The sequence below is a fragment of the Barbus barbus genome, assembly GCF_936440315.1.
Source record: "Barbus barbus genome assembly, chromosome: 50".
NCBI lineage: Eukaryota > Metazoa > Chordata > Actinopteri > Cypriniformes > Cyprinidae > Barbus > Barbus barbus.
Window position 1 is genome coordinate 14,192,183 of NC_136728.1, and position 12,677 is coordinate 14,204,859.

A 12,677-nucleotide genomic window follows, 5' to 3' on the forward strand; every position below is an offset into this window, starting at 1 on the left:
TTACGACAGCAAATTTCACTCTTTTAACTGTAGGGAGCTCCGAAGTCGCAAAAATACACATACAGTTGCTTTAAAGCTAGACTGGATCCAAAATCAAAGTTTATCTGAAACCAAAGCTTTACTGGGCAATGTCCTTCTTCATTCAGAATGGAAGTGAACCATGTAATTGAATTCAGCCCAGTCTGTCCATCTAGTGTCCCACTATGCGAAACCCCAGGTTAAAAACCACTTTCCAACATTTCTCACATGGTTTTGAAAAGGTGGTTAGCACCGCTTTGAACCCAAGGTTATGAAACCGTGATCCAGAGCATTGCTGTGCCACAATTTCAAGTGTTGTATGTTAAACAGGGTAATTGCTGCTGTTTATCTTCAGTCTGTTGCGCACTACAAAGTCTCACAAATACAATATGGCATCCATGCTCCGTCTGTGAAAGCTTTTTCTTTTTGGTTCTCGTATTTAATGTTTATGTGTGCTTATTCCCATATGTTGCTCTGTTAAACAGAGCGTATGGGTTTATTCACATTCTGCTTCAATCTCAGTATCCCTGACGTATGTAGCTGTGAAAACCAAATAATTTTATTTTCTTTTTACATACTATATATTATATCTTATTTATAATTATATTGAAATGGAAAGATCTTAAAATATATTATTCTGGCACTTGAAAATATATACGGAGAGGCTGCAACACTATGGTGCTGACGAATACGGCTGTCTGGTAATCAAAAATTTGTGCTTTCTCTTTTTTTTCCCCCAGATACAAAAAGAAACGTTTTAAAGCCAATGCCTAAAATGGACTCATCTTCACCAGTCCTTTCAAAATGGCACACCCTCGCAGCATGCGCTTACCTAATATGCAATATTCACTAAACAAGCAAAGTTTTCATTGAATAGATCAACAGGCCAAATGGTTTTCTGTAGAACAGTTTGAAGATGTTTTGCTTGGTATGGCCATTTTGAAAGGTGGTATTCAGTTAATAGGACCATTTGTGTCTGCCAAAAAAATATCTGTGAACTGATCCTGCAAATTCACAAGTTGTGCCTATTTCATTTATCACTGTACATTGTTTTTTTTTGTTTTTTTGTATGATCATAAGTCTTCTGTGGAACCCATAAAGTTAAATCCTATTTGTAAATGGACTGTCCTGGTGTGTAATTATTAAAAGTGTGTGTGTTGGTGTGTGTATACACAAACAAAAGATTTTTACATACACTATTGTTCAAAAGTTTGGGGTCAGTAAGATTTTTTAATAGTCTTTGAAAAAAACTTAAGCTCACCAGGGCTGAAATTATTTTTGATCAAAATACAGTAAAACCAGTAATATTGTGAAATATTATTACAATTTAAAATAATTTAGTATTTGAATATGTTTTAAAATGTAATTTATTTCTGAGTGGCAAAACTGAATTTTTAGCATCATTCAGCTCCATTCTTCAGTGTCACATGATCTTTCAGAAATTCAGATTTGGTGCTTAAAAAATGATCAGTGTTGAAAATTTCAGAACATTTAATGTAAATATATTTATAATATATTTGTAACAACGTAAAAGTAAAAAAGTCTTAACTTCTGATCATTTTAATGCATTCTTCCTGAATAAAAGTTAATGCAAATTTTTTTTTTTTTTTAATATTACTGATTTTTGTTTAAAGTAAATTTTATATACATGTTATTGCACTCAATTAATTATGATATTCTTTGGGTTAAGTCCATCACAGATCAATTACTCTACTACTCAATGTTTCTTTTAGGCAACAGTTCTATAGTTCTAACAAGAAGTTAACATAAAATAATTGTAATTTAAGACAACATGGCTGTCCAATTTATTTATTTTTGCTTCAGCAACGAAAGTAGTTGAGTTACAGAGACGCCCACAGAACTAGAAAGCAGTGAACACCGACACACATCAGCACTATTGAAAACGCCACTTTTCTAATCAAATTAGTGAACCGGCACTAACAGTAATCTTAAAAAAATCATAAAGATGCTAACAAGCAGGTCTGTGCATGTTAATTCTCAGAAGAGTCAGTCTCCTCTGTAGAACCATCACTCTCCATATCGATCCTCTTGCGTTGGTGCAGGGACTTGCGCGGTGAGGCCTTCTTGGACGTTTCCTTCTGTCCCACAGCGCTGCTGCTGCTGTTGTTGGACGTCGGGCTGATGGCGACTTGAGCTATGCTGGAAGAATCACAGAAATCTAGTGTCAAATGCTAGTACATTAGCTTTTTTTAAAAAGTGTTAAATATAAAAAGATTGTTCGCAAGCTCTCCGTCTTTTAATAACAGACATAGTTAACCAGCAAGTGACTGTAATATACTCTTTGAAGCAAGTCCGTCTCTCTCACAGTCTCTCCAGCTCCTGGTCCATCTCTGGATCAATCAGCAGGTCCGATTTATTGGGAAGAGCACCTGATAAATAAATGACACAAAATAAAGCATTCAGTTTATATTTTGAATTATTAAAAGTTACAAGGATTCAGAAATACATTTAAGCATCATCTAATGCTCACCGATGTCTTGGTTTACTCCCTCATGTTTGGCCAAGGCCACCAGGAAGCCATAGAAAGACACTCGCTGACTGCTCTCTAAGATCTCCTTAACGGCAACAGTGGAAGGAAACCTGGGAAAAATGAAATCACTATCAGGTTGTAGTTGTGAGGATGGCTATAGTGGGTTTTATTATATTTGGTGATAAACAAGTTACTATATACGCCTGCTTTTATAGTTGTATATAAATATTGATGCAATAATTAAAATTTAATTCAATACTATTATATATTTTATATATAATTAAAAAACAAAATTGTCAGAAGCATGTAACAACATTTTTAAAACTTCAACAAAAATTAAAATATAAACATAAAAGCTCATTTAAAATATGAATAAATAATATAACAGTACTGTACGAGCGTAAGGGATGCTCAAGGGTTCGGTTGGGTACTAGTAGAAATGGTGGTAGGAGTTTCCGGTTAGAGAAACGGAAGCAAGAGAAGGTCTCAGTTCCCGGATTTTATTGTGATTATCTTTACATGCATGAATGGTTACAGGCACTTGCCCATAGGAGGTGCATGTGGGCTTGTGTGTGGTCTACAATGAACACAGAAAACAGGATAGAATATAAGATTTGAAATATAAACAATAATATGGCTAGCCTAAAGAAATTAACGTAATACACAGCCACAGTGGCAGTAAATCACAGTATCAAATGTCAAGTAATAAAGGCATTTATGTTGCATTACTTTGGCAAAGTCCTTTCCATTTAACTATGTACCGTAAATGGGTGTACAATTTTAGCTTATGTATCTAAATTATGCAGTGGAACATGCACAGTTTAGCAGCATTAAACTAGTGTCAACATTTGACTTAGCATAGACTGTAAAACGGATAACTTACTTTTAATCAATCACTCACAGAAGAAACAAACATGCAGTAGTCCTTTCTCTTGTACAATGAACAAGTCAATCGCTCCACCCATACATACACTGCCTCCTGACACTTGTCTGGACATGTCTGGACTTGTTCAGCTTTGTCCAAGCATTAAAGTTATAGACATAAAAATACCTCTGGGTGGCGTTGTTGGGCTTTCTTACATAGCCGCCCCCAAATGTCACTCTGGACATTTGAACATGTTAGTAAGCCCTACCTAAGTGGCAGGATTGGATCTCTCATCATCCTCAAGTTTGGGAAGTGGGATTAACCGCGCCACTGGTCTGACATAAGTTCGGTCCTGAACCCGAACTGCAACCGTCCTTACTCGTCCATCAGGTCCAGGGAAGGTACGAGTCACCTTACCCACTAGCCAAAGGGCTCGTGGAAGTTGAGGGTCCATGATAAGCACTACCTGGTCGACCCTGAGTTGGTCATTGTCCTTTTGCCACTTTTGTCTTTCTTGGAGACTTGGTAGGTAGTGATGAATAAATCTGGCCCAGAACTGGTCCGCAAGTACCTGACTATGTCTCCATCTCCTGGTTCCCAGAAGATTGCTGGCATCATACAACACTTGTGGGAGAGATGAGTCATGGCGTCCCATGAGCAGGATGCTAGGAGTGATAGGGTCTGGATCTGCGATATCGGATGATATATAGCCCAAAGGCTTGGCATTCATGATACCCTCCACTTCAATGAGAACAGTGCGGAGGACAGTTTCAGGGACTGTCTGTTCCTTTAGGATGACTTTCAAGGCTTGTTTCACTGATTTGACTTCCCTTTCCCAAATACCACCAAAATGTGGAGCACTGGGAGGAATAAATCTGAAAGAGACTTTCTGTTCAGCCAAGAGCTCTTTCAGTTGGGGTGCCATAGCTTCATATGCCTCTTTGATCTCTCTGTTCCCTCCAGTGAAATTGGTGCCATTATCCGAGAAGAGCTCAAAGGGCTTGCCTCTTCTAGCAACAAATCTCCGTAGAGACATCAAGAAGGCATCGGTGTCCAAACACTCGAGTAGGTCCAGATGGAGGCATCGGGTAGTCATACATTTGAAGACTATTCCCCATCTTTTTTCAGTTCGTCGTCCTATTTTTACTGTGAATGGCCCAAAACAGTCCATTCCAGTGGAATAGAAGGGGGGCTTGTAAAGCCTAAGACGAGCTGGTGGGAGATCTGCCATCATAGGGATCTTGGGTCGAGCCCGCCACTTTTGACAATCCATACATGCAAGTTGATGGGTTTTGATGGCTGCTCTTCCTCTCAAAATCCAATAGCGACGTCTGAGCTCTGCAAGGACTCGTTCTGGCCCAGGATGAAGGAGATTGGCATCGTATTCCTTAATAAGGAGTTTGGTTATTTGTTGATGGGGGTCAAGAACTATGGGATGTAGAGCATGAAGGTCAATGTGTTCAGCATGACGTAGTCTCCCTCCAACCCTAATTAGTCCAGCATCTTCATCATATTCCGGAGACAGGGACATTAACCTGCTATTAGATGGTAAGGGTCGGTTTGATGAGAGCGCCTTGACCTCCTCTGGAAAGGAATCCCTTTGGGCTTGTTGAAGGAGTAGCCGCTCTGCTTCAAAATAATGCTCGGCTTCATCTGTTTGGGTGGAAGGCTGAGCCGCCCCGTGTAGGGACGCTACTGTAGCCTTTACCAAGTCCTTCCATGTGTTGAACTGGTTTGCGCCTGGGAGTTGGACATCAAGACTAGTACACAGGTGTAGGCAGAGTGTGGATTTCTTTAATTCAGTATCCAGTTCAGGGTCAGCAGCCGGCATGGTAGGCCAGGAGACTTCTGATTGCTGCAAGAAGTCTGGTCCATTAGCCCAGCGGCCTGATTGTATCAACTCCTTTAAGGATTTTCCACGGGTTATGTCATCTGCCACGTTCTTTCCCGAATCCACATATCTCCAGGAGTTGATGTCTGTGAGGGACTGAATTTCAGCAACTCGAGTGCCTACGAAGACCTTATACCTGCAGGAGTCAGACAGCAGCCAGCGAAGGACTGTGGTGGAATCTGACCATAGGATGACTTGCCTGATGGTGACTGTGAGCTCCCTTTGGAGGACTTTTGCCATCTGCGCTCCAGTAAGTGCTGCACTCAATTCAAGTCTTGGTATGGACATTTGTTTCCTGGGTGCTACACGTGAACGCGCCAATACAAATGAAATGTGTATATGGCCATTATTGTCTTCTGTGCGTAGATATGATACTGAGCCATATGCCCTTTCAGATGCATCACAGAAGATGTGCAGGTCTCTGGTGGTCATTTCCTCATGCACTTGAAATGGAGTGTAGCATCTGGGAATCTCTAGCTGTTCCAAATTGGGCAGTTCCTGTACCCAAGTTTGCCATCTGTTTTGTAGGCTGTCAGACTCGATGAGGTCATCCCATCCCAGGTGAAGTTTCCATAGATCCTGAACGAGTATCTTGGCCTTTGTAGTGAACGGAATTAAATACCCGAGAGGGTCATACTGTGATGCTAATACCTTGTAAATATTTCTCAAAGTTGGCTTGAGACATTCCACTTGGCGAGGTCTGTATCCTAAGGAGTCATGGAGACAGTTCCACCGCAATCCAAGTGTGCCCTCCAAAAGATCTGGGCTTTTTTGGGATAACCATAGCTCACTGCTTTGTGACCTTGCTTCTGTCGGAAGGTGTTCAATTGCTTCAGGTCTGTTGCTGGCCCATTGACGAAGATTGAACCCTCCAGTCAACAGCAATTGCCGTAGGCCATCGACAAGAGATCTGGCCTTTTCGGTTGATTGTGCACTTTGAAGACAATTGTCTACGTAGAATGATTGTGTGACTGATTCGGCTAGAGTAGGATCAATTTCACCATTGTCATGGGCCACTCGTTGCAGAGCATATATAGCACAACAAGGACTGCATGTTGTGCCAAAGGGCAGGACCTGCCACTCATAGATCTTTGGCTGCTCAGTCCTTTGCATGTTTCTCCACAGGAAACGCAGGATTGCCTTGTCATCTGGCAGTAGGCGAACCTGGTGAAACATACCTTTCACATCTGCGCTCACCGCCACGGTGTGCTGCCTGAACCGAAGCAAAACTCCAAGCAAAGATGGACCAAGTATGGGACCAGGAATGAGGTGATCATTTAATGACTGACCCTGATACTGGAAAGAACAGTTAAACACAATTCTGTTTTTGCCATTGTGTCTCACCATATGGTGTGGAATGTACCAGGATTCAGCTGACTTCTCAGCTTCCTGAGGGGAGATTTCTGCCACATAACCAGCCTCCTCTAGTTTGGCCATCTCAGTGCAGTATGCTTCAGACAGGTTTGGGTCTTTGGCGAGTCTCCGTTCAGTGCTGCGAAGGGATGCCAGTACTGCCTCCTTTGGGGTTTTAAGGGTGACCATATTTGGTCGTTTGAGCAACGGAGTAGCGTATCGTAGAATGCCATCAACCTCTACCCTAGTAGTGCGAGTTTGGAGTAGTGTGAGAGCCTGTTGGTCCTGTTTAGAACGAGTGGCTGCTGTTTCGTTAATGTAGGGTAGGGTGTCAATCTGCCAAAGACGCTCAACGTTCTTGAGTAGTTCAGCATTCTGACCGTCTACAGTGATGTTCAGACATTGTTGGTCACAAGGGGTAGGTAGGCTGTACCCAGCAGGGCCTTGGAGAGTCCAACCGAGCCTGGTATGAACAGCTATAGGAGCATTAGGAGGTCCCATTCGTATGGGCTGGACTGGCACTAGTAAATGAGGCATGTCTGACCCAATGAGTAGCAAGGGTTGTGCTCGCTCAATCTGTGGCAATGGCAAAGACCGGATATGGGCATATTTGCGTTGGAGAGCAGCTATAGGATAAGAGTGTTCAGACAGTCTCAGATTCTCGGCTGTGAAGGCCTGATTAATCTCAAACTTCCTAGTTGGCCTGTTTAACGGGGACACAGAGAAGGAAACAGATGCTCCGTTTAAGTGAAGTACCTCCTGACGTATTGTACGTAGAGTGAGCGTTTCAGGCACTGCAGTAAGGTTTAACTGTTTCACAGCCTGTGGTAATACAATGCTACGCTCAGAGCCATCATCTAACACTGCATATGTCTCCATGGTTCTGTCTCTGTAGTGGAGTAGAACCTTGACTACCTTCAGCATCACCTTTGGAGATCGGTGAGGATGATCTAAGTAGACCTGGTTAGGGGGAACATTGACTAGAAGAACACTCTGTTGTGTCTGCTGGACTGCTTCATGGAGAATGGTAAGATGCAATTCTTTGCAAGTCTTGCATGCACGCTTCAGAGTACAGTTGTCTGCAGGATGTGCCCTTCCACATTTCCAACACCGTTTTCCTTCTGTTATCCACTTCAATATTTGCTCTGTAGTCAGAAGCTTGAATTTTGAGCAAGAGTTTAGGAAATGGTCCTTATTGTTGCAGTATGGACAGTATGGTTGGAACTTGGGAGTCTGAACTCTTGCTCGTCCTTGAACAGTTGAGGTACTGTTAGTTGAGTAAAGGATCGAAGTGGCTCTGTCTTTAAGCCGAGAAGGTGGGTGGGACTCCTTCTTGGCTGTCCTGGGTGCCTGACTTTGGTAGAGAGCTGCTGCCCTATTTGAAATACGCTTAGCCTGAGACTTCAGCTGTAGCCAGGCAGAGAAATCTGGCAGGGTGTAGGTACGGTCTGTGCCAGTCTGGAGAATGCCATGGCTAAAACAGTACTCAACAAAGCTGTCACGATACGACGGTGGCATTTTGCTCAAAAGGCGATCAACATGCGATCCACACCTTAACTCATAACCATTTGGACCTTCTAGAGTCCTGAGCATCCCTACTAATGAATGGATGGATAAGGCAAAGTCATCAAAAGCTTCAGCATCTCCAAACTTCACAGCAGGAGCATTCAACATGGCACCTAACTCACATTGGACTAGTTGGCGTGGCTGTCCATATTTATCTTGCAGCGCTTGTAGTGCAGCTGTGTACGGCCGGGGATCATGCATGTATGCCTTGGCGAGCTGGATAGCACTGGGAAGCTTTAAGTGCCCTAGAAGCACTTGATATTTGTATTGTTCACTTAAGTGCTGTTGATTGTTCATCAGATTGTCCAGTGCCATTTTAAGCAGTGCGAAGTCACTTTCACGACCACTTTCAAAGGATGGTATGACAGGTTTTGGAATACCATAAGCAGAAGCAGCTAACATCTCTAGCCCGGGTGGCTGAGCTTGAGGTACATAGATTGCTGCTTGAGCTGGGAGTGCATGATCTGGAACTGGATGATGGGCAGGGAATGCTACTTGATTGTGAGTATACGGTACTTGGCGTGGCTGAGGAAATACAGAAGCCCCTAAGGTTGCAGGATCGGCAGGTGAGGCCATTGAGGGAAGCACACTGACAGCAGGTGTCTGATGGTAAGTTACTGTTGTCACAGGAGAGGTTGGCTGCACTGTAACAGTTGCTGGGTAAATAGGTGATGGACCAGTGAAAACGGTTCTAAAGTCTGAAGTCAACTGAGCTGTTGCACGTGGAGGTGATGACCATGTCACTACATTGGGATGGCGAACATCAGGAGTAAAGTCCTGGGCACTGAACGTTTGTTGCGCCACCTGTGGGGCTGGAGGAGCCAATACTGATGCTTCAGAGGTAAGAAACACTTGTTGTGGTAAGGAACATCTGTGCATTTCCTGGGCATATGATGTTAAAATATCATTAGTAACAACTCTCTGTGGTGAGTTTACTCCAGTGTGTGCTTCAGCTAAATCACTGGCGATGCTAGACTGTGATCCAGATCTGCTGTTGTTGTCCTGTTTAAGGAACGAGGTAACTAGCTTGGCAACTTCAAGCTCATTTTGTGCTTTCTTGAGACGACGTCGTGTATCAATCTGTTTAGCCAAGGCCTCTCTGGCTTTGAGTGCCTCTCTGGCTTGGTCGTCAAGTCTTTGACATTCCTTGTCTGCTGTAGCGTCCTCTTCAACCTGACGTTGTAGTTCCTCTAGTTCAAGGGCCTTTAATCTCTCCTCCAGTACTGCTGCTTGGACGTCAGACAGAGCATGTCTTGGAGATCGACTTGAAGCACTGTGTCGTGATCTGGAGGTAGCTCTGGAGGCTGTCCCAGATGAGATGGATTTAGAGGAATGTCTAGAATGTCTCTGTGAAGAGGTGTCAGCTAGAGGTGGTGCCGATTGTAGGTGCGTAGGGAGCTGGACTTCGTAATCCTCTAGATGGGCCGGGAGATGTCGCTCTCTTTGTGTGCGGGGTCGAACCGCGGGATCTGCTGTGCCGGCAGGATCAGAATCCATTTCTACAGAAGTACATCCGGCTCGAAGGACCATGTACGAGCGTAAGGGATGCTCAAGGGTTCGGTTGGGTACTAGTAGAAATGGTGGTAGGAGTTTCCGGTTAGAGAAACGGAAGCAAGAGAAGGTCTCAGTTCCCGGATTTTATTGTGATTATCTTTACATGCATGAATGGTTACAGGCACTTGCCCATAGGAGGTGCATGTGGGCTTGTGTGTGGTCTACAATGAACACAGAAAACAGGATAGAATATAAGATTTGAAATATAAACAATAATATGGCTAGCCTAAAGAAATTAACGTAATACACAGCCACAGTGGCAGTAAATCACAGTATCAAATGTCAAGTAATAAAGGCATTTATGTTGCATTACTTTGGCAAAGTCCTTTCCATTTAACTATGTACCGTAAATGGGTGTACAATTTTAGCTTATGTATCTAAATTATGCAGTGGAACATGCACAGTTTAGCAGCATTAAACTAGTGTCAACATTTGACTTAGCATAGACTGTAAAACGGATAACTTACTTTTAATCAATCACTCACAGAAGAAACAAACATGCAGTAGTCCTTTCTCTTGTACAATGAACAAGTCAATCGCTCCACCCATACATACACTGCCTCCTGACACTTGTCTGGACATGTCTGGACTTGTTCAGCTTTGTCCAAGCATTAAAGTTATAGACATAAAAATACCTCTGGGTGGCGTTGTTGGGCTTTCTTACAAGTACAATACATAAATTATGAATGAATGATGGGTGTTAAAAAATGTCTTACTTGTGTTTAAACCTCTCACAAAGTCCCTTGATACATTCACAAAAGATGGCGGAGTCTACGCCTTCTTGAGCGTCTGGCTCCTCGTTGGCTGTGCTGGATAACTGCTCCACCGAGGTGGAGGTCGGGACTATGACGGTGTTTGGGTTCTTCCCCGACAACAGGTCTTGGTAAATCACAGACACACTCTCCACAAACTCTGTGAAAGTGAATGAGGATGAGATCATTCCGATGAAAGACGGAGCCTCGAGTAACCATAGAAACGCTTTCACATGGTAGTGATGATGTCACTCTGGCCTTTTGTTACAACCGCAGTTAAACTCTCAAGGTCAGAACGCCTTTTGTTGTAAGCAAGACCTTTAAATATCACCAGTGCTTTTGTATTTAGGTGCATGACTGAAACTACTTTTTTAACATCAAGATTTTACTTTTCATATTATTTGACTGTATAAGTAAAACCGTTTAATTTAAGTGATTACATTGGTTTTTAATTTAATCTGAATTCACTTAAATTGTCTTTTTTTGCACTAAAATAGGTTCTGTGACTTAAAAGTTTAAGAATCTCAATTGACCGTTTGACTACCAAAGTGAATAATTAGACAAATACAGCTTATTATTAGTTATAATTGCAGCTTCATATTGTGTAATATATTATATTATGTTATACATTTTATTACCTTCATAATAGAACTGCATTTGGAATGAATAAATAAAATCTGAGAATGACATTAGACAGTCTGTGGCATCATCTATCAGGACAATCCTAAAACAGAAAATAAATAAACCTGTTAAATATCAATATGAAAGAAGGAAAAGGTCAAGGAAACATCACAAAACAAATATGGATCTACCTGGCTGCATTTTGTACCATCTCAGTAGGAAAGTCAGGACACAAGAGCTGTAAAAGTGAACTGTATTCTGACATTGCCAACAGATCTGCAAGAAGAAACAACTGTATTTATTCACTGTAAACAGATCAATGCAAACAAGTAAAGTAAAGAGTTATGGCTTGACTTAAAAAAATGATAAAGGGGACATTTGACTCTGCTTACCCCCATTTTTGCCAATCTGTCTAAAGCATTTCCAGAAGATATGGATGAAAGACTCTCTGTTATGAGGAGTCGCCTTGATGTAACTGAATTCCCTGAAGAGCACATGATTCCCATTCTTCACACTGGTAAAACTGTAAAATTATATTATATTTTGGGACATGGTTATATCTGTACTTAAAAAATATTCATATATAAATAAAATATTATTATAAATAAACATTAAATTTATTGATTGTGTGTGCGAATTTATTAATAAATAATAAAACATAACTATAATATTTTATTTATATAACTGTATAATTATTTATTAATAAATAAACAAAAATGCTATAGCTGTATAAGTGCTAAATAATCACAACTTACTATTCTGCAAAATATCGGACCACACCGAACTGAGTGTATTCCTCTTTATGTTCAAGTAGCTGTGTGACTGCATCGTTGAGATAAAAGACGACATTCGTTTCAGCTGGAAAGGAAAAAGAAAAGGTAGTGACATGACAGTATGGTGTTAAAAATGTGCAATGCATCTCTCAGCTGCAGCTACGAATCATCAAAACAACCACCAAAGCAATAATAACCGTAACATACATAGATACTCATCAACAGTGAGGTTGAATCGATCCGTATTCATTTTCGTGGTGTTTTATGGTTTTAAATGATTATGGGATGCAGATGCGGTGCATGACTCTGCTGGTAACCCATTCAGCATGGAGTCTCTAAGCTTCTTTAGCGGTCAGTGTGCCCACTCTACACTGCGCCAGACACAGCATCCCTACGGTTTCTTAGGGATAAGAGCTAAAACTACTGGTAAAACGGAATATTAGTCTATTTAAATAGACTATATTATCTTATTTGAAAAATATAGGATCACTGGAAGTCGATATTTGCAACATTTATTTTGTATTTATGTAAGAACCTCAATATCCTTGCTCAAATTCATCTAGGGATATAAATCAACCAATAGACGACGCCGTTGAGCAGCACGTGACACAACACGGAAGTGAGCGCTGGGTGGAGTCTCGCCCTCTTTTTTAAAAAATGCTTGGCTGTGTTTCGTCAGTTTTTGTTGATGCAGCCGCGGCTATGGAAACCCGCGCATGCGCAGCGCAGCTGTTTTACTGCGCCCATATGGCTGGCTATTTAAATACTAATCCAGAAGATCTGTTAAGTATTT

At 41.7% G+C, this 12,677-nt stretch overlaps 1 protein-coding gene across 2 annotated transcripts; it reads right to left on the reverse strand.

The window, feature by feature from the left end:
• Positions 1–1,565: 1,565 nt before the first annotated feature.
• cstpp1 (centriolar satellite-associated tubulin polyglutamylase complex regulator 1) lies at positions 1,566–12,462 on the reverse strand. Of its 2 annotated transcripts, none has more exons than XM_079414391.1 (9): positions 12,092–12,441; positions 11,867–11,969; positions 11,504–11,634; positions 11,303–11,387; positions 11,129–11,214; positions 10,455–10,650; positions 2,510–2,619; positions 2,318–2,408; positions 1,566–2,178 (listed from the first exon to the last, which is right to left on the reverse strand). In XM_079414391.1, exons 1-8 carry the CDS (start codon positions 12,132–12,134, stop codon positions 2,341–2,343), a joined length of 822 nt encoding a protein of 273 aa, XP_079270517.1. In that variant the 5' UTR covers positions 12,135–12,441; the 3' UTR covers positions 1,566–2,178; positions 2,318–2,340. The 2 variants fall into 2 exon arrangements, with proteins under 2 accessions (XP_079270517.1, XP_079270516.1); XM_079414390.1 differs by having other exon boundaries at positions 1,796–2,178; positions 2,345–2,408; positions 12,092–12,462.
• Between the last annotated feature and the right edge of the window lie 215 nt (positions 12,463–12,677).

Bases quoted from the DNA above. Each gene is read 5' to 3' on its own strand.
- cstpp1 (XM_079414390.1), bottom strand. From the start codon at position 12,134: ATGAATACGGATCGATTCAACCTCACTGTTGATGAGTATCTAT. The intron at 11,635-11,866 runs GTAAGTTGTGAT...ATAATTTTACAG, and splicing joins GTCCGATATTTTGCAGAATA to TTTTACCAGTGTGAAGAATG. The intron at 10,651-11,128 runs GTAATAAAATGT...TCACTTTCACAG, and splicing joins AATGCAGTTCTATTATGAAG to AGTTTGTGGAGAGTGTGTCT.